The sequence below is a fragment of the Pseudopodoces humilis genome, chromosome 1 (assembly GCF_049639895.1).
Source record: "Pseudopodoces humilis isolate 2021_Gansu_Grassland_sample_001 chromosome 1, ASM4963989v1, whole genome shotgun sequence".
NCBI lineage: Eukaryota > Metazoa > Chordata > Aves > Passeriformes > Paridae > Pseudopodoces > Pseudopodoces humilis.
The window spans coordinates 99,961,920-99,982,113 of NC_142200.1; the positions used below are offsets into that span (position 1 = coordinate 99,961,920).

The following is a 20,194-nucleotide window of genomic DNA, read 5'->3' on the forward strand; positions in this document are numbered from 1 at the left end:
AATTCAGGCCCTCTGTAAAGAAACTTCTCTCTACACCCAGGATAAATCAGGGATGGAGTCAGGACTGTTGCATAGCATGCCGTCTGCTCCTCTGAGGAAAAATGTTGATAGGTGGTGCAGTCCTGCTAGGACAGAAATCACTTTTACACCTGCCCCATCTCATTCTCCAACAGTCGTAATCTTTGGTCATCTGTTCTAGGACAATATCCATCATGGCCTCCCCAAATGCTCAGATCTGGGCTGCCAGAAAGGGAGGAAGGTTACAGTAACTAAGACAAAGTCAGCTCCTGCCCAAGAGCTGCTAAAAGAAAGCATTCTGTTAGGGCCTGAAATCTGAGCACCTACACCAGACAAGTACCTGCTGTGATGCATAAGCATGGCATCCAGCTGAGATATGAGCAATCCCATCCGTGTAAGCCAAAATACAGTAAAAAACATTAGACATCATCAACCAAGTGCCTCTTTAAAGACAGTCTTTTTGTGTCTGAGCCCCAACAGAGAGAATAATCCAAAGTCAGAAGCCACCGAAGACAGGTCTGAGAATATCACTTGAACAAAATGAGCCTAGCATTGAGATATGCTGCCCTAGATCATCTCAGTGGCAGTCATTGGGCAAAAATTGTGTTTATGGGTAAAACTTAAGTGAATGCTAAGTTGCAGAAAAGAGATGTACCTACAAGGCATCTAGCTCAGCTGGAGATGAATCCAACATAAAATTTAGGATATGACCAAATGTACATGTGAAATGCTAAATTATCCTGTTCTGCCAAGGTGGTGGATTCCCACTCATCGAATCTTTATTTATTCGAAGGCCACCCAGAGCTGGTGGCAGGATAATGGCTGTGCTCCTATGTTTGACTAATTCAAGGGGCAATATTAATCTTAAGCAGCTCAAAGTTACTCTTGGGCTTCATACAGCTTTAAGGCAAGAGCATCCCTAGTCAATAATTCAGAGACTGACCACTTCTTTCAGAAAAGATCTCTTGGGTAAAGCTTGGGTCTCTTTGTACCTTGCTCCCTACAAATGCAAGGTATGAGTACACTCTGTGAGAGCCTTACTCAGTCCTACCATCACCCAGATCACCATGAGTCTTGAAGAGAAGGACATCAGTGGCGCTTTCTGAGCTTTTTTATTGGCTATAACACGACAACCAGCATAGCTGTCTGTTTCTCCAGATCAAGGTGGGCCTGACATTTTTTAAGAATAACAAACATTTCTCATTTTTTCCCACTTATTTGATCAAAGCACTTATAAATAACTACAAAGTATACTATACCAAGTAGACATTCCTCTGATATATCAGGGATGTGCCACGAGGGTGACAGATTTTGGAAATGCAATGGAATCTGTCCTGTGCCAACTCAAGAGCGTGTGTCTACGTACCTCAGAAGTATTTGGTAGGGAAAGACATGATTGCTTCATCTTGCTTTTTCCACACCCTCCCCAAGACAAATACTTCTTGCTTCCATTTCCTGCTTTTGCAGGACTTCTCTCTGGCTGCCAAAAGTGTGCAAAATTTCCTGCAAAACAGACATGAATCTTGGTCACTTGCTGCCCAAATCATCTTCATCTTGTACTGCCTGCAGACCTGTCCTGAGGCATGAATAGGGTTTAGCTTATGTCTGAAAAGACACCAAGACTTGTCAGCAAGCCTGTGGGACAGAAAATCATGCTGTTTTGATTAGTCCGTGGGAGGTTGGGGAGTGTATAAAAGGTAGGCATATGAAATTCAGAGGTTTGTTTATAATATAGATAAGAATCTGAACTGCCAAAGTTTAGTCTAATTTTAAAGCTCCTTATGTATTATGAGCTCCTTCTTTTAAGTAAAATGCAAAGTTGCAATGAAAACCACTTTATTTCCAATATGTATAATTTCATTCTTTTGAGGAACAGCAGGGCAAATGTCCTCTTCAAAGCCTGGTTCATTTTCTGAACCAGTTGCCACATTCACATTCTGCTCAGTATTTGAGTATATGTCTACTTTAAGTGAGTATGCATTTTGCCTCTTGATCTTAATTTTGATCTCTGGTTTTACATGAATTCCAGCAGGGGACAGTTTTTAACTTCCTTCTCTCATAGGAGATTCAGGATGTTCTTTTCAGTCTTATAGGAAAGCCAGGGTGGTAGCTTCTAAGGAGGAATGTATATGCTCTGTCCCCCTAAAGGGGTTCCTCTCCCCAGGTCCACAGCGCATTACAAGGTCTTGTGCTTCCTATTTCATGGCCCTGAAATGTGTTCATGGTGGTTCTAACTCCTCATTGCACACCCATAATGTTAAGCTGCCTCTAAAATTCATAACCAAACTTGAAGTTTGAGCTGCTGGATTTAGACTGTTTTCAGAACATGTGCATTTATCAGATTTTCCTGGTTTTGCTAAATTGATGTTTTTGATAAAATCAATATATGTGTCCACCCTTGGAGATGAGAAGCATGTCTCATTTTAATACATTAGGTAGAATTACACCAGTAACTCAGAAGAGCAGAAGGAGCTGGATAAAAGGTCTGAGGGGGCAATGAATCAAGAGAGTGAGGAGGCTTGGACCAGTTCTCTATTCTGTTGCAGAAAATTACTGTGTGAACTTTGGGCAAACTTCACCTTTTGATTCCTCATATCTCTGATGACTCTCTCCTTAAACTCTATTTTTTTTTTTCTTTCCTATTTAGAATTTCAAAGTGCAAAAGCAAAAGCACATGCCTACTATAGGCAGTTCCAGTGTAAATGTTGATATACAGACTTAAAACATGGAGGAGAATATCCGTTTGGAGGCCTCTTGTAGGATTTTGTCATCATGGCCCACTGCGATCTATGATCAGTGGATGACTTTGCTGGATGAGGAGAGCCAGTGCACTTGCCCAAACATCACCTGAATTTCTCAAACACCTGCAGAAAGTGCCCTGAGATGCACATTTGGTCATGAGGCTTTCATGACCTGGTATACCTTTTGATCTGCTTTGCTCTTGGGGAAAAGCTGGAGCTCCTTTTTGGTGATGGACACCCCTTTCTTCCCACTCTCAATGCACAGGGAATTAGCCCACTTACTGGTATTGTGTGTGGGTAATTCTGACTGTTGGTATATTTCATCTTTCACTAATGTTATAAAATACCAAGCCATTCTTTTCCCCAAATCCAGTTTGATTTTCCTTCTGAGGTTTCTGCTTATACAGGATTTTAATTTCTCCTCTTTCACTTCTTTAAGAAAGTAAATGGGATCATCAAGTGGAAATCAAAGGCCACAATATGTCTGAAAGTATTTTGGAGTGAATTGATTAGCAAATTAAAATAAGTATTTATTGCACTGATACCAAGCACAGTAAGTGTTAGATCCAAAGAAACTTGTAAGAGGGGAGATTGCAAAGAAGGTTTTAGAAACAAACTTAGCTTCATTTGTGAAGTTACTGTGCATGTTTCTGGCTTTTATCAACATGTTTTTGCTTTGGGATACAAATTAAGATCCAGAAGACTCTTGACAAATTGATATATTTAATAGTGAGTGGGTGGTGAATCCACTCCAACAGGATGGTTTTTAAAGAATGCTTTTGTAAAAAAACTTTTATCTGGAAAAATGAGGTGAGGGGTTAAGTGGGCCTCCACAGGATTGTTCTGTCTTTTCCCTCTGCCAGCTAACAAGAAGAGCTGTTCCTCAGCCCGGTGGCTGGTGGATGTAGACACAGCAAGTTGCTGGTGGAAGCTGTTGTTCCCTGCAGTCCAAGCAGCTCGTAGTCTGGTTTTGGTGAACCGATTTGCAAGACTTGTGGGAGAAATGAGTGTAAAGCACCTCTGTCCCCGTCCTGAACAGCATTTTGAAACTTGCTCTTTTCACAGCTGTGGTACTGTCACTTACTTTGTCCAGGGGTTAAGGTCATAAGCCCCTGTCCAGTAGGAGAGGCTGGAGGTGACGGTGGTGAAAGGTGCATGTTCCCTAGGGGAGGAGACAGCTGCTCGAGCAGTAGTGCCGCCCCAGCTCTTGTTCAGGTGAGCGGAGAAAAGACTTTAGCGATCACCGGAGGCTCTGGCACTGGCGAGCAGTTGGTGTGAGGGCGGCAGCCCCGACTCCAAGGGGCAAAGAAGAGAGCACGTTGATTTTTCTTGCTACTGCATGCCCGATGTGTGGTGAGCTGGGTTGTGTGCGGCGGTGTCCCCGCGGGATCAGCCGAGGAGATCCGGGATGCAGAGCGGGGGAGGACGGTGTGAGAGGAGCGGGCGGGCCGCGGCGGGGCTCGGCAGGCAGGCGGCCTGGGACAGCGCCGGCCGGGCGGGAGGAGCGCTGAGGGGCGGGCCGGGCCGGGCGGCGCTGCCGGGCGCCCGCCGCGGCGTGTGGGTGGCTCCAGGCGGCCGGTACCCAGCGACAGGCGGCGAGGTGGGAGGAGGCTGGCGGGGCGGAGGAAGAGGAGGAGGAGGGAGCGCGGCGGTGCGGCGGGGCGTATCAGCCGGTGCTGGACTATGGTGCGGCTCGGCGGGGGCTGACACACCGGCACCCCGCCCGCCCGCCCTCCCTGCCGGCTGACAGGCACGTGTGGGATGTGAGACCTGCCCTCGTCGGGGGAGCATGAGCTGTGCCCAGGCCGGCATTGTCCAGGTACGAGGGGCTGCTGCCGCCCGGCCGCGGGTGAGGGTGGTGGGGCGGGGGCGGGTGGCGTCGGCTCCCAGCGGAGAAGTGCGAGGCGGGATGGAGCTGGTAGCGGCCTCGGCTCCGGGAAAGGCCCTTCCCGGGGCGGGCAGCCCCCGCCCGGCCGGCGGGATGCGGTGGCGGGTCGTGGGTGTGCGCTGTCACCGTGCCCGGCTGCGCGGTGCCGCCTTTGTGCCTCGGAGGTCCGTGCGGGATGGGACCCCCGGCCGTGCCCGGGAGCGCTGCCGTGGGCGGGGGGCGGTGTGGAGGGGGTCGCTCTCCGGGGAGCTCATTGGGCCCCGGTGGGTTACGGGCTGAGCCGTCGGCCTGTCGGCAGAATTCCACTAGCGACCAAATAGTGTAGAATTATGATGAGCGACGTGCCGACGGGGATTAACATCATTTGGGGATGTGGATGCACGCAGGCGGTGATGAAGGGTCCCGTGCCGAATTTTTGGTGGTTGCGTCCATTCCTTGTGAAAGCAGAAGCCCCCAGTTTTGGTTCTTGGCTCCCTGACAATGCAGCAAAATTTAAAGCACGAACTGCTTTTTGCCCCCGGTGTTCTGTTGCTGTAAGTCAATATTGTGACTTCACATTTTGGTTATTACCTTGTGTTATTATGTAACTGCATTTTTTTGCTAGCAATTAAATAAAATAACTTATAAGTACGTTAAGAACATTGCCCTAGCCTGTAGCATTGTCAAATGCTGCGTTTCTCATTTTGCAGCCTGCATATGTAATGGGTTTGTACTGACAGGGGCAGTACAATTCATTTTGTTCTCTCTTGCATCGTTTCCCGTGTGTTTCTCTGTTGTTGCAGAAGAAATTACTCGGCCTGGGTTTAGATTTTTGCATCCTGCTGTTTGGAGCTGCAGTAGTGCCTTTTTTTTTTTTTTTTTTTTTTTTAATGCTGCACTCAGCAGAAGTGCGTAGTGAGACTGTACAACAGTCAGTCAGGCTGTGCTCCTGTCCCTGTGTTTACCAGCACCACTGTCGCGTTCCGTGGGGCACCTAGCTCTGTCTGAACAGGGCAGCAATTAGGGGCAGGGTGCTGCTGTGCCAGTGGTGGCACATAGCAGGTGGTCAGCTGTGCCTTTCTGATTAGTGCTTATGCGAGGATTGCAGTTATTACAGTAATTCATTTTGGCTTGGGGATTCATTTTGAAAATTTGGATTTTCCACTAAGAAGGGATTATCATTTCTCTGTGTAGTATGTGTGTTTTGTGAAGAAGTGGAGTACGGTATGTATCCTGGCTGCTCTCTCTGCTTCCTTTCTGTCTGTCTCTGAAGTGCACACCCAGTTTGGACAACACAGGTGCAATGTTGATTTTCATGCTGGAAGCAGAAGTAGATGTAAAAGGCAGCACACGCTTAGTCAACCCACACGACTCATCCTGTCAATGCTGTCTCAGTCTAGTACAGGGGAAAAGAGTATGTGTTCTTAAAGAGGAAATGTGGGGTCTATTTATTTGTTTGTTTCAGGAGGGTGAGCAGGGAGTAAGCTCAGAACAAAGAGTGGTTGGTCAGATGGCCAGCATTTGTGCACAGCGAGCAGCATGTGAATTAAGGGTGGATGGCATGTTTTGTCACTTGTGTGATACCGTCGCTGATGTGTTTCTGACTTAATGTGACCTGAGCCTTGGACTCCTAAACTTTTAGTATCAATCAGCTTACTCATTTGAAACCAGAGCAGGCCAGAGCATGAACTGATCCACTCAGTGACTTTATCAGGAACTATCAATATCTGAATGTGACAGTGATTTATTCGAAAGCAAGCTGTGCACACGTGCTCAGAACATCCCAAAGAATTAATCCCAAATCCATGTGGTCAGTATTTTAAGTGCATTCTAATAAACAATATGGGCCTTACTGTTTTCCAATAGATAACTGGCTAAGACTTGTTACTGGAGTGTATTTTTCAGTGGCTTTGTGTTTCATGTACATGGCTTGCGATCACGTCCTTTGCCATTGTGAGATAATCCCTGTGAAGCTTCGTGGAATTTTGCACGTGCTGTGTCAGATGCTAAGTAGTGTTCATTCAAGGCAGTGCTAAATCCTTCTCCTTGTCTTTTGAATAGTCTTCTTACAAACAGTGCAGTGACTTGGAAAAACAGAGCGAAATTTAGCTTATTAGCCGCCTTTTGAAATACTGCAAAAGATACAGCTGTGGTGCTGTGGGTAGGATTCAAGTTGTGAGAGTGATGGCGTTGAACCGTTGGTATTGGACCAGGAGCTGTTCCATTAGATAAAAGAGGATAGTTTGCCTGTGTTTTAAAGCTGTTGGAAATGCCTTGTGGATACAGGCATTAAGGTTGCCCCTATGGATTCACCTCTGAAAGATGCTTGTGAAAAATACCCAGCAAAACACCCTCCCCATTCCCACACCAGTTGCAAAGTTCAAACAGAACTTCCATTCATAAAGGCTTTTAGTAATTAAAAAAAGCAATTATTCCAAAATATCTTTGTGATAGATTTTGCCAGAGCTTGTCTTCATTATGACTTTTGATCTTTCTAAATATCTCTATGGTCCTATGTCTTTCCCTATGTAGTTCCCTCCAAAGTTAGGGGTACCCATAAAACCTGGCTTCAGCATGTATAGATGGTAGTCTTTGTGGGCCTCTAGAGACAGGGAGGAGAACTCAAGCTTTAAACAAGTGCTCTGGCTCACTCTCCCTCCTGCTCTGTAGGCGGGGTGCTTGCCAGCCTAACCCAAAGTCATGCCTTTGTGAATACTGCCCCAAACAGTTCAGCTGGGTATCGATATGTATGTGTGGCTTACATGAGCAGATCATGCCTGCAGCTGCCACAGCTTTCCAGCAGGTACAGCTGTGAACCATCACTGCACTGGGAGTCACCATCACCTCAGATGCTCCCTTGCCTCTAGAGGCACCTGTGGTGCCGGGAATGTTGCTGTAGCATTGGCTGTTCCCCTCAGGTTGGCCTGCAGTAGCTGGAGGATGATCCTGCCCATTACGGGTTTGTGTATCTGCCTATTAGCAGGGAAAGGAATTGTGACGCCCCCTTTTCTTCAGGATGTCTGTTGTTTGTTTACACTCAGTGGCTTTCTCGGTTTTGGCAATAAGGAGATGAGTCACTTTAGCTTCTGTTTAAGGCTTTTTTTACCCATTTCTCCTGTAACATTTCATATGTGGTTGTGATTCTACAGTGGCTGAATGGCAAATACTGCAGGCGTTTAGTTTAATTTCCTAGAAGTGTATATCTATTGCCCTTAGATATCATGATCATTAATTCTAATAAAACTTAAAACAGACTAGATCTTATGTGCTTACGTATTTGTCCGAAAATACAGCAATGCTTTGTTTTCTACTGGTAATCTCTGAAGGGTGGGGGTCATGCAACCCAGAAAAAATAAAAGTGCAGCCAGTAGCAAAGGGCAAGATAAGATGCCACCAACTTTAGTTGATTTTTTCCAGCTGAGATTTGACGCCAGCAAGATGCTTAGAATTAATTAAGAAGAAATGGCGAGGTTCTTTGATGCAGGGAGCCCGTGGTCCTTTTCCTTACAGATAATGAATGGTGGCTAGGCAGGCTGTATAATGGGCTTGTGAGTCAGTCTTGGCCTTTTTTGATCAGCTATGTCTGGCTAGGGTATCCTGTCGTTAGCTCTGAGAGTAGGAAGTTTTAGGTGCTGTGACTGTCCCTTGACAAGATGGTGTCCTCAATCTCAGGTGTTTGTGGAAAATGGACCAGAAAGACTGGTCCAAACTACAGGTGAAATGGGTTGTTGTCCCAGGCAGTAGACTGCTGGAGGCAAGTGGCTGGCTGTGGACTGCTCTTGATTTTGCAACAGGGAGGATCTGGGTTGAAGCAGAGCAGCAGCTGAGCCTGAAGCGGGATTCCCTTGCTGCAGTACCTGTTGCAGCTCCCATTTGTCCTCTCCCTCGAGTGGCGGCAGCAACAGAAACCACTGTCAGCTCCTCAGGACTATCCTTCCTCCAACTTTCCACTAATAATCTCACCCTCCTTTTCCAGGAGTTCAAACAGCCTTAGCTTGATCCCAGCTCCTCATCCGTTTGTCCGGAACATTGCCTATAATGCAGATAAACTGTGACATGGCTTGGGAGCTGGGGTGGAGTGATATGGCAAGCCGTTTCTTTGAGATCTTAAATCGGGGAAACCCCGGTGCTTGTGTTTGAAATATCGAATTCGGTGATCAGCGCCGTGTTCCCCAGGGAATCGCTGTGCTCCATTGTATTGCAAAGTTCTCTGAGGACGCAGCAGTGCAGGCAGCGTTCCCTTGCTGCAGAGCAGAAGGTCTGTGGGAGAGAGCGTGTGCACAGCAGTCAGGAAGCCTATTATTGAGACCTACGCTGAGGTTTCATTTTATGCATTTAGCAAAACAGGCTTGCTCTTTCACACTTTCCAGATATTTTTATATTTCTCTGCAGATGCTTGTAGAACACCAACATTTGTTTGGTTTCAAGCCTGATTTAAAATTCCCAACCAATGTCTGGAGGCAAAATGAAAAAGGCAAGTATTTCTCCCAGAATTAAAATCTATTTAAATTTGAGAGTTGTTAACCCATTAAATAGCAATGGAGTATAGAATATCTCTTGGACTGAATCACTTGTGTTTAAAATGGAACATGCTCTAAAAATAAATGGCTAATTGCTTCAGTGTAGTCAATGTGGAATTTAGGGATGACTGACAGAGTGATTTGTCATCCATCTCCATAGCAGGAGTCATCTGGGAAGTCTGTGATGTTAAAGGCATTTGTTTCTATTAGCACCTTTTAAAGTAGTTTTGTTAATGAACTCTTGAACACCAGAACTGAAATATGTCATGTGGTATAATTAATTTTTCCATTTCATAGGAAAATATGTGCCATGTACAAGTTCAATTACCAAATCAGGTTTCTCAGGTCCTGAAATGTGTGGTTCAGCAGGCCTGTTTTTTTTCTTTTTTTTTTAAAGGAAGCAGGAGCCTGCTGTATTTCTGGTGCCAAATGCTTTCACATATCTCCATGCAAAATTTAGGATGGCATGCTGCAAGCTGGGCAAGATCTGATGTTGTGCTACTCACTGTATACAGAGAGGAGGATGAGTTAGGAATAACCTCTGAAACATGTGTAAGCAGAAGAGGTGGAGCAGGAGATTGTCTGCTTTTCCCAAGGGTAGAAGGAGAGCAAGAGTGGGGGGAAATTCTTGATGAGATGATCAAACAAGTCATTATTTGCTGTGTGCTGGTGAAATGCCAGAGTGCTGGTTGTACGGAACAGGGATGGGTCAAGGAGCTGTTCTCTGGATCTTAGGAGTTGCCATGACTTTGCTTCCTCCCCAAACTATCATGCCAAAGTCTGTCTCTTTGGCAGCATGTATGTTACATGTTGTACAGACTTTGCTAAGCTAGGCAAGAAGCCATTAAATTTGGGATAATCTAGTTTTGCATGTGAACTGTATGCCTGTTAAAAGGCACTTCCTGAACTGTTTGAACTGCAGTCCTTCCAGCTGGATGCAACAACTCAGGTGTGTGGGGCATCTGGGTACTCTTACAAGTGTTTGACAAACTACTGGGATGAATATGATCATCTGATGTCTCAAGCTGGCCAACTTGCTGCTTTTCTTTTGAAAACTGGGCCGTTTCAAGACTGATAGTGTCATTAAAGTAGGAGATACTGTCTCAATCCAAGGTCTTAATGCAGCCTCAAGAAAATTTAAATTTAGAGTTCACATTTTAATGCAGAACATCCATCAAGTATTGGGTTGTCAGTTGTCTTTAATGATGTGTTTAAAAAAGCCATGTGAGAGGGCCTAGGATTTTTAATTTAAAAATATATATGTATATATGCTTTTCTTCAGCGAGGTATGTTTCATGTGCGACTGTATGGTTGCCTTAAGAAGATAAAGAAAATATCTGATTTACTCTCTGAAGTCACATCTTGATTTAAATAGCAAAGTTTAGTTGCCACATGCTTAACCATGAAAAGTGGGGTAAGAAGATGAAATATTTAATCTTGGAGTCAGAACATCTGTTTCCAAGATGATGCTGTTTAAGACACATGAAATGCCCAGTAGTCAATAGGTTGTCTCCTATCCTTGGTTACTGGCCCGTGTGAATGATGTCTAGAGATAAGGAGTAAGGTCTTTCCATGAACTCTTAAGTTGCCTAATTTGACTGCACTATGCTCTCAAGTGGTAGCTGATGTGAGGTTATGAATCAGAAACATTACATATGTACCCTGAGTCACAGGCAAGCCATGATGCTAAGATAAAGTGTTATTGAGTTTGGTTTGAGAATAAGCAATGTTTCTTCTAAAGTTATTTGGAACTTTTCTTGATGAAAGGCAGTGCTGCAAGGCCTCTGGTGATTTTTTTTTTAATTTTTTTTTTTACAGAACTGAGTGTCTTCGGGAAGCTAGCTGTGTCCTGTGCCAGAATGTAGCACTGACATTTCTTTCTCATTACTCGAGCATCAGGCTAAAGCAGAAACAGCCATAGAAGTTACTACCCAAACCAGGTATTAAGGACTAATGAGCTGAACCGTATTTTCTCCTTCACTTCTTAGGCTAGAAAATTATTTCAGTAGAGAAACACATGATCCTGTGGTAGAATCCTTTCCAAGAGGGAGCACTTTGGTAGGTTATAAGAGTCAGGCTACCTGATTTACGTCCCTTTTTGTTCCCACTTCTAAATGTTCCTTAAGGATTTTGCTTTGTGTATGAAATTACCCAGTTTCTATGTGAACAAAGCTTCCATTCAAGAATAAGATTTCTCACCTGACTAAAGGCAGCAGTTCTTATGTTGGTCAGGAAACTGCATCCTGGTGTAGAACATTACCCACTCTTGAAATTTGACTTCGCCTTATTCTTTCATGCTCCTCAGAACTGTCACTTCCAAAGAATCCTCTTTGTAGATTTTCAAAGACTCCCTCTCTGTACATGTTTTCATTCTCTTTGATAGTCTGTTCTCCCCCTTCAACCTTCCCCATGCTCAAGAACCAAGTGACTGCAAAGTACTGTTCTTTGCAATGCAGATTGCTGTGCAGGTAGCATTGGTCATGCAATTTTATATTTCAGACAATTAAAACATGTTTAATAACTCAGACTAATTCTCCATACCCAATATCATGATGTAGGCTAAGACCTTAGCATGTGTATTTGACCAATTATGTTAGAGCATTGAATTAAAAACATGTATCACCTAATTGTAAGTCTCTGAGTTCTTAAATATTGCTATCCTTTGCGTGGTGCAGAGAGGGTACTTGCTTATCATGAAGTGCTTAGGGGAATTTGCAAATTAGGTTTTACTGTTGCTGGGCAGGGAATGAAAAAGTTTGGGATGTGGGAACAAAATCACAAGCAGCAAATGCAGCAAAACTGTAGCAAATGTGTATTAAAGTGTTCTGGGTGTCCCTGTGTGTTCAGCTTGCCAATTGAGTTATTGAGGTTTGTGTAGAGGTGGCTTCTGCAGTAGGGTGGAAGAAGACAGCATCTTTCTAGAAAAGGAATCTAAGGAGCAGCTTCTTGACTTGCTTGTTGGAGCCACTTGGTAATTTTTTTTGACATGTCAGATGTATTGCCTTCTCCATCTTGGAAGATTATCAGAAGCCCAGGGAAGCTGCTGCAGAACTTCTAGAAAGGGGCAGGCTGCCCTCATGCCTCCTTCCCGTTTTCCCTCTTTCACCTGTCTGCAAAGGTGATTTTTTGAAGTTTGGAACAGGGGTAGTGGCTCAGGCCACACTCCCTGCAAGGGTGTTTCAACCTGGCACTGTTACCATCTTTCAAAAATCCCCTAAAAAATGCCTAAGGCTCTGGATGGAAATAAGTAACAACTTCCCAAAAGATAGTAGAGAAAAAAGTTGCTTGATTACAGCAAAAGGATGATGTAGGGCTGCATGGGAGATCATTTAAACCCTATTTGGAGTGGGAATAGAAATATTTCTGGTAGAGCCTCTGCTTCTGTAAAATATTTTAGTTGCCTAGTTCAGATAAAAATTATTTTCTAATGGTTATAAAAACGTGGATTTTGTGCACATGTGTACAAATTATTTGTTGGGAAAATTATGAGGTTTGGTCTCTACATTAAATATATGCCTGGTTTGACCTATTTTTTCCCAACCTAATTCTGCCAGCGCTCTGTGTGCACGCGTGATGTTTCCTGCTGAGGGAGTCCTGCTGACCTTAGAGAGACAAGGCATCTTAGGAAAGCTGATGTGTAAGTGGTGGTAGCAGTAGTACGTTCATGTTTTGCATGAGATGAGCTGTCAAGCTGGGTTAGCAAGGGGAAGATGTGAAATGGGGTGTTTGAGGAGGAGTGTGATTTAACACCAAATTATCTGGCAGCTCAGGAAGGGTCATGGTGAATAACATGCTTGGCTGACTTGTGACCTTCTCACAATAGGTCAGAGAGATGGACAGGAGATCAGTCTACTTGATGGCTTTCTAATAACTCACTGAAAACCCAGTTCATCTACTTTAACTACCTGGACCAGAAAGGATATAAATGCAGCATTGCTAATCCAAATAATCCTTGTGGGACCACGAGAGGGGACATCCACATGCTGAAATGAAAAGTGATAAGAGGGCCTTAAGCAAATGAAGATCTAAGCTGCTAAGTGTACACGGCAGGTTGTGAGCTTACTAGCTGCTATCCATGACACTATAGCCATGTTTTGTGCAGTGCTGCACCGAAAAGAGAGCCATGACAGATTGTCTTGAGTTGGCTGTGTGCGACTGGTTTATGTGCAGTGCTCTGCTGTCCCCAAGGCTTTTATTCCCTGTGTAATGAAGGCAAAAGTAGCTTGCTGCATCTCTGCCCCCTCAGTGTGATTATGCCCTGGATTAAGTGCAAAATTGGTTAACAGTGCCTGAAGGCAGGCAGGTCCTCAAAAGCAGGAACTCCAGAACTGGTGTGTCAGGTAAGGAGTGGTGTTCAGGGAGGAGCTGCCCTCCCCAGAGAGGGTGTTACTGTTTCTCTTGCACCTGATTTAGATCTAGGACCTAGATCTGTGACTTTCCAGGAATGTGTCCTAACAGGCAGGGATTGTGTCTAAGTGTGTGTGAGTATGGGACATGCTTTACATGCATCTGGCCAAAGTTGTTATGTTCTACATGGAAGATTTGAAGAGTCATTGATCCAGAGAGCAAGAGGGAGTATATTTCTGCTTTAATGGGTAGAGGGGGAGTTTGTGTGTGCCTTTGCCAAGAGCTGGTTCCAGTGTTTTATATGCAGAGTAGCATAAGGGTTGTCAAGACTGGTGTTTCTGTGATGCACAGGAGCAGAACACGAGGTTTCTGAATCCTCTTATGCTGAGAGCAGGACTGAGTAGCAGTGAGTATCATTTTCACCTTCAATTTCTAAATTTTGTGTAAGCACCATTCTTTTGATCTGGCCCAGAATATCTATGTTCAGTTTTAGTCTTCTGAACTGTTTTTGTTCATGCCTCAGTGATGCATCCAGTGGGAATTTGCATGTTCATTTGGCTTGTTTTATGCAGTAGTTTTTTCAGTGGAATCCTGGTAGCTAATGGTGAATATGAAAGCTTTCAAATATGAATTCCCATGTAATAGGATACTGATGTAATTCAGTCAGAGCTTTGATAAGATGCATATCATATGTGGTAATCTCAGAGGAGCTTGGATCAGAGCCTAGAAAGTTGTTGGGCTCACCTCTAAGTTTGAGGGAGAAGATGAAGGTGAGAGATTACTGAGAAATGCTTTCCAGGTGCACCACTCAGCCAAATCCATTGTCTTTCCATAACCACTTCCCTTGATTCTCTGTTCATAGATTCTGATAGATGGTAGAGTGAGAGGGAGACTTTGTAGCTGCCGAGGTCTCAGTTGGACTTCATGCCAATTGAGGATTTCTTATTAGAGGAACATAGTTAAAATTGCAGTTCATGATGAACAAAAATAAGTTTGCTTCCTCTAGGAGCTTCTAAGGGGTTTTTTTGTTTGCTTGTTTCCCCACATACATGTATTTTTAAAGGAAGCAGGAGGTAAAAAACTTTTTCAGCCTAAGTCAGCAGGCAAATTCTGCATCTGCTGGAGGTAGCAAGTCTTCTGCATAATGAACCATTTTTATGTAATTGCTGTGGAAGAAAAAAATAGTCCTATTTTAGAGCAGAGAGGGCTGGCATTGAGAAGGCTTTTTCAGAGACTGCTAACCAATTCCGATGTTCCTCCTCTTGCTGTGGTTTACGTCCCTGCAGTGCTATCCTGCTGGGCTTGCCCAGCTTCAGGTGTGGTTCAGGAGTTTGGACCAACCCTTGGCAGCCCTGCTGAATGCTGAGTCACAGGGAAGAGATGGAGATACAAGTAGTACTCAGATCTGTGCAGCACTGGTGGATTATTTGCTGGAAACTAGAGACCCCCACAAATCACAAGCAAATCATGAGCTGTTGATCAAGATTGGTGATATAATTACGCTGCTCATTTTCTGATAGCTGTTTGAGTAAATAGCTGAATTTGTCACCATGTGAGCTACCCTGAGGCTACCAAGCCTCTTAAACCCCCCCATCCCCCAAAACTCCATGTATTTTTATCTGCAGGTATTTTTGGGGAATATGTGTCATTTATGTGTAGACATTGCATCACCCTTGTTTTGATGACTCCTTTCTTTGGTGTCTCTCACTCCCAGTGAAGACAGGTGACCTGGCAGGAGCAAATCCAATACATTGTGAATATGCAGTATAATTATCTTCTTCAAGTAGTTCTGGAGCATGCATGTGTGGGAGGAGGGGAGGCATATTAAGTAGTGAAGCTGCATGAAAATTTGCCAGTGGAACAGTTTTCTGTCAAAAAAAAAATGCTGTTTTAAACAGAATCAAAATGTTCCTCATGAGAATGTGTTTGTACTGCAGCTGGCAACTGTTCAGAGGATCTGGAGCCCTGCAGCCTTGTTTAATGATCAGATCCAGATCCCAATGATCTTGGGAGAGATCAGACGTGGAGGTGTGGCAAGGTGGTGGTTGTTGTTATGTTTCAGCTGTAAAGAAAACTTCAAAATGCTTCCACTTCCCACAGTGCAGAGGAGACTCGACCTACTCTGCCATTTCTTAATACAGCCCTTTCTTAAAAATTATCTCCCATCTCCAGTGCACATCATTAAAGTGCTGTACTATTGTATTTACTTCATGGAAGCCTGGGGCTCATCTCTCTGCTTATGCCAAGTTCGTTTAAGTCACTGATCTTGCACTAGGGATGCATTTGGCCCGTGAGGTCTTAAAATAACTGTGGAAATAGTCACTGCATATTTATGTGGGACCGAGACCACACAGATTTCTCAGTTTGCAGTTTTCTAACTCTTGTGCACTGGAAAACAAAAACACATCAGTGAGGGAAACCTGTCCCCCAAACATACACAGTTGCTTTCTGGCTTGACAAGATCGCCTTGTATGGAATCCCTGCTCCCGTTTTGAATTCCATTCTCCCAGTTTCAATTCAAATGTTATGCTAGTGAGTTTCTCTTTTTTTCCCTCCTGACACTGCTGGGAGCAAATTTTTTCTTCTCATTGTCTTTACTTCCTTCTACCTCCCAAACACCTTTTTTATAGCTGTTTGAGCCTGTGTTTGGGCTTTCAAGCAGCTGGTGCAAACGACTATAGTGCTACTATCTGGGCCCTCCTGGTTTCAGTGGTATTGGGACCTTCTTACTTTTAAAATGCCCTGTATTTTGACACAGTGGGGCTGTCTTAGGGTATAGCAAAGGCAGACTTTCTCACCGGATTGTTCAAAAGTGGTCCTCATCAAGGAGACAAATGTCCCATTTTGGCTTCACTTCTTTTGTGGCAGTCAAATGAGTCATTTGTGCTATGGACAGAAAAATGATGGCTTCAATTAAAGTCTTACACTTTTGTGGTGATTTGTCTTATCCTTCAAAGAACTTCACTCATTGTCTCGTGGGTTGCTCTGGTATGTTGAAGACCATCCTCCAGCTGTTTGGTCTGGCAAAACATGAATGTGGAAAATGCATTTCTTTAGTGTGACAGTGCATTTGTTTGACAGTTGAGCAGTTTCTTGTTCAGAGCATGCTGCTAAACAACAGCAGTTTGTCATCTCCTAAGATGAAGAAAGAGATGTTTAATGGGTTTTTTAATATCTTGAGATTACTTCTGATCCTGTTTAGTTAATGAATTTCTTGTGCTTGTTGGCTAGCACTTGCCTTGTGTCTTGCATGTACAATTACCTTTCAGTCTTCCCCTGGTCTGGCACCTCTTCTGCTGGATGGTGGATTGTAGGGTAACTCTGCTGTGCCACTGGTCCCTGGTCAAGATACTCACATAGCAGGAGGCAAAACTAATCTTGAAGTGCTCTATTAGCTGGACAGAACTTGGAGGTGTCAAACTTTTAGTCTGTTGACAGATGAAGCAAAAGCAAATTAGCAGAAGCTTTATCACTGTGCTTAGCCTTTTGCTAGGCTGAGTACAGATAGCCAAATATATGTAGAAAAATATATTTTACAAAGTTATTTCCCTTTCCTTAGAAATGTTTTCCTGTCCATGGACAAAAATGGGAATCTTTAAGAGATCCTTGTCATGCTCTGCCACAAATACTTTGCCATTTTCAGTTGAAATTTTCAGGTACTAAATGCTCTTCTAGCAGGGATGTGATCTCATAGGAACATAACATAGGAATGTTACGTCAAATCTGCCATCCAGTTATCTATGTAACCTGCATTCTTCAGGCCTCACAGTTGTTTGGGGCTTTTATCTTTCTTAGTTAATGTTTTTTTTCTTAACGGGAATTTTCTGTATTTCAGTCTGTGCCCATTGCCTCTGGTCCTATCACTGGTCGCCACTGAAAAGAGCCTTGCTCAGTCTGCCTCATTCCATCCCACCAGCTATTTATGCACATTGATAAGATCCCCTTTGAGCCTTTTCTTCTCCAGGCTAAATAATCCCAGTGCATCCTTCTGCTTCTCTAGCCACTCTTTTCTGCATGTTAGTCATTCCCTTGGGTCAGGAGATGCATTTGTGTGCCTGCATGGAGAGCTGTGTCAGGGAAGTGACCCAGGTTAGAAGTAACCAGTTATTTTATGCTGTGTGCTTTTAACCCAGAGTGAGGTCTGCTTGACTGTTCTGTGAAGGCTTATGGCAATACAAGTAAACACCCAGCAAAGACTGGGAATAAGAACTGGGAGGAGGGCAAGGCATTTATCCTTGTGGAAGTGTCAGTTTTTGTTGGTTTAAAGTGTTTGTGACAGTCATCACCTGGGTGGACTGTGAACAGATTTGAAGGCCTAAGGGTAGAAATCTTTGGTCTAGACTTACTAAAGCAATGGAGATGGTGTTTTGCAGGGATTTTTGTCTGCTGTGAGAAAAAACATTCTTCTGTATTATTTCTTTAACCTTACCCCAACCATTTGCTACTCAGAAACCTTTTTAACTGCTTGTGTTTTTGTGGATTTAGTGCCTTTCAACAGAGATCTGCTCCATGAAGTCTCCTCTGCTTTCCTTTGAACTTATTTGTACCTCCATTGTATTTGAAAACGAATTTCACAGCTCAACTAGCTGTTGCATTAAGAATCACTTCCTTTAGGATGTTGTGAACCTGATTCCTACTGCTTTCTCTTGATGACCTTTCGCTCTTCTTGCTCTCCTCTCTCTCCTCCTTATGAACATGTGAACCTCATACCTTCCCTCAGCTGTCTTTTATCCTTCCCTGAATCTTCTCTTAATCTTCTCCTCTGCCTTCATCTTCGGTACTTGCATACCATCCTGCTCCTGATTTGTCACCATTATACTGTGCACTTCTATTTTTCAGATACTCCTTTTGCATTAAATCCCAGACTGCCTTCTAACTCCAATCCCCTAATACACAGCTTTGCATCTTTTATTGTAGCTCCGGTTGTCTTGTGGTCCTGTTCCACTGCTATCTCATTTGGATACAATGCAGTTTCTCATCTGTGACCCCTTTCTCTCCTTCATCTCCTCCTACTTCCAATATTTTGGTCAGGAACTTAGTTGTAGTATTTGTGATTTTTAATTTTTTTTTTAATTAGATGTAATTTACCTCTATTCTAGCATTATTGTGGAATGGAATTTTGTTTGTCTTTTGACAAAAATCTTTATCCATGATTTGGTCATTTTTCTCCTTTAGTATGGCAAACTTAATGTCATCAGCTTTCTGCAAGTTAAAACTCTGCTCTGAGGGCATTTTTCTCCTCTGTTTCATTTTATTTGAATCCCAGGTCAACTTTTTTGTCTATTCATCTAATTTTTATCTTTGTAGGTCTGCTAAATACTGATTATTCTTAAATACACATTCTTATGCCCTCTGCCTCTTCTTTTGCTCGATAATTAACATGACTGAAGTACTTTGTTTTTGCGACAAAGTCTGGCAACTCACTTCAAGATGCTTTCTCTACTCATTAAACCAGGGGTAAGAGACTGCCTGAGTAGTTTTTTACTTTTCTTCCTTCAGATCCTTCCCTTGCTGCTACAAAATGTCCATTGCAATAATATCTGTGAACTGCTGCTACGTGTTCATCCTAGCTGTATGATACTAAAGGGGTTTGGGTGTCCAGACACTGGATAATTCACTGCTCAGTTCTATACCTTGTATTTCACAGAATTGTGTCTGATAGTGGCCATTTGTAAGACAGTCACTTCTGACATTTTTGAATTTGCCTTATTAGTAGGTGAAATATTTAAATCATCCAAAAATGCAGAAGACCTCAGTAAGTTCTGCTTGGGATTTTCACGCACAAGTTGCTTGTTGGGATCATTGTGGCTTTTAGAGGGTACTGGGGATTCCTGTTCATTTTGGTGTTGGGAATCTTTCTCCCATTGCTGTATTAAATATATCTCACTTTATATCTTACTTTAGCTGTCTAGAATTGAGCCTTTTTGTGCCAATGGAATAACTGGGTTCTTTGTAGGGGGGAGGGGGGCTTGGGATGACCCATTCTCTGTTTTAAGATAAGTTGTAATTTCCTGTGTTTCTCTCTCAAGGAAGCCTCAATGCAAATTTAAGCAAAACAGCTAGACCTGGATGATATAAATCTCACCTCACATCTGCTATAGGGTTGTTTGTGTCAATACAAGACTGGAATTTCTGGTCAGTATTTCTGTGATAGTTCATATTAGGATTTCCTTGAAGTGTATGTTGCTCACATTGCTTGTGTCTACCTCCCTGGATAGTTTAGTTTTGCTTTAAGAGAGGGGCTGAATGCCATTATGTTCAGTGGAAGGTATCACTGAAGGTTGATTCATAATCACCTGCACATAACTATGTAGAGTGATGTACCTCTGGAAAGTGCAAGGGATCATCACATATCCAGACAAAAATTCTGTCTATAAGTGTTGAAAACTCAGAAGTTGGACTCCCTGCCAACAGAGGAATTTTCAAGGCTTTTGATGTGGATACTTTCTTCTGTGAGATCAGGGTGCTTACAGGGTTCAAGACTTTTCACTGTGTAATAGGTTGGAGTTGTACTGCTGGAAAGCTGAGGGTTTTTTTTCCTTAACCGTGTGACTACCGATACTACAAACATTAGGAGAAGCCTTGGTTTTTATTAAATTCCCAAAAGTGCTGCTCTCTCTAGAAGGAGGTTGGATTTGAGAGTCTTTCTGCCCAGTTGCAAACAAACTCTGTAAGTTTGAGATAGCAGAAACGACAGGGTT

The 20,194-nt window shown here is 43.5% G+C and overlaps 1 protein-coding gene across 5 annotated transcripts in view; it reads left to right on the forward strand.

Moving 5' to 3' along the window:
• The first annotated feature begins 4,484 nt into the window (after positions 1–4,484).
• HECW1 (HECT, C2 and WW domain containing E3 ubiquitin protein ligase 1) overlaps positions 4,485–20,194 on the forward strand; it is a 250,224-nt gene continuing 234,514 nt past the window's right edge. For 3 of the 5 annotated variants that reach the window (XM_005533197.3, XM_088060634.1, XM_088060639.1), the window contains exon 1: positions 4,485–4,578. In XM_005533197.3, coding sequence (XP_005533254.2) covers positions 4,549–4,578 — 30 coding nt within the window. In that variant the 5' untranslated portion in view covers positions 4,485–4,548. The remainder of the gene's footprint in view (positions 4,579–20,194) is intronic. The other 2 variants (XM_088060628.1, XM_088060632.1) reach the window with 2 other exon arrangements.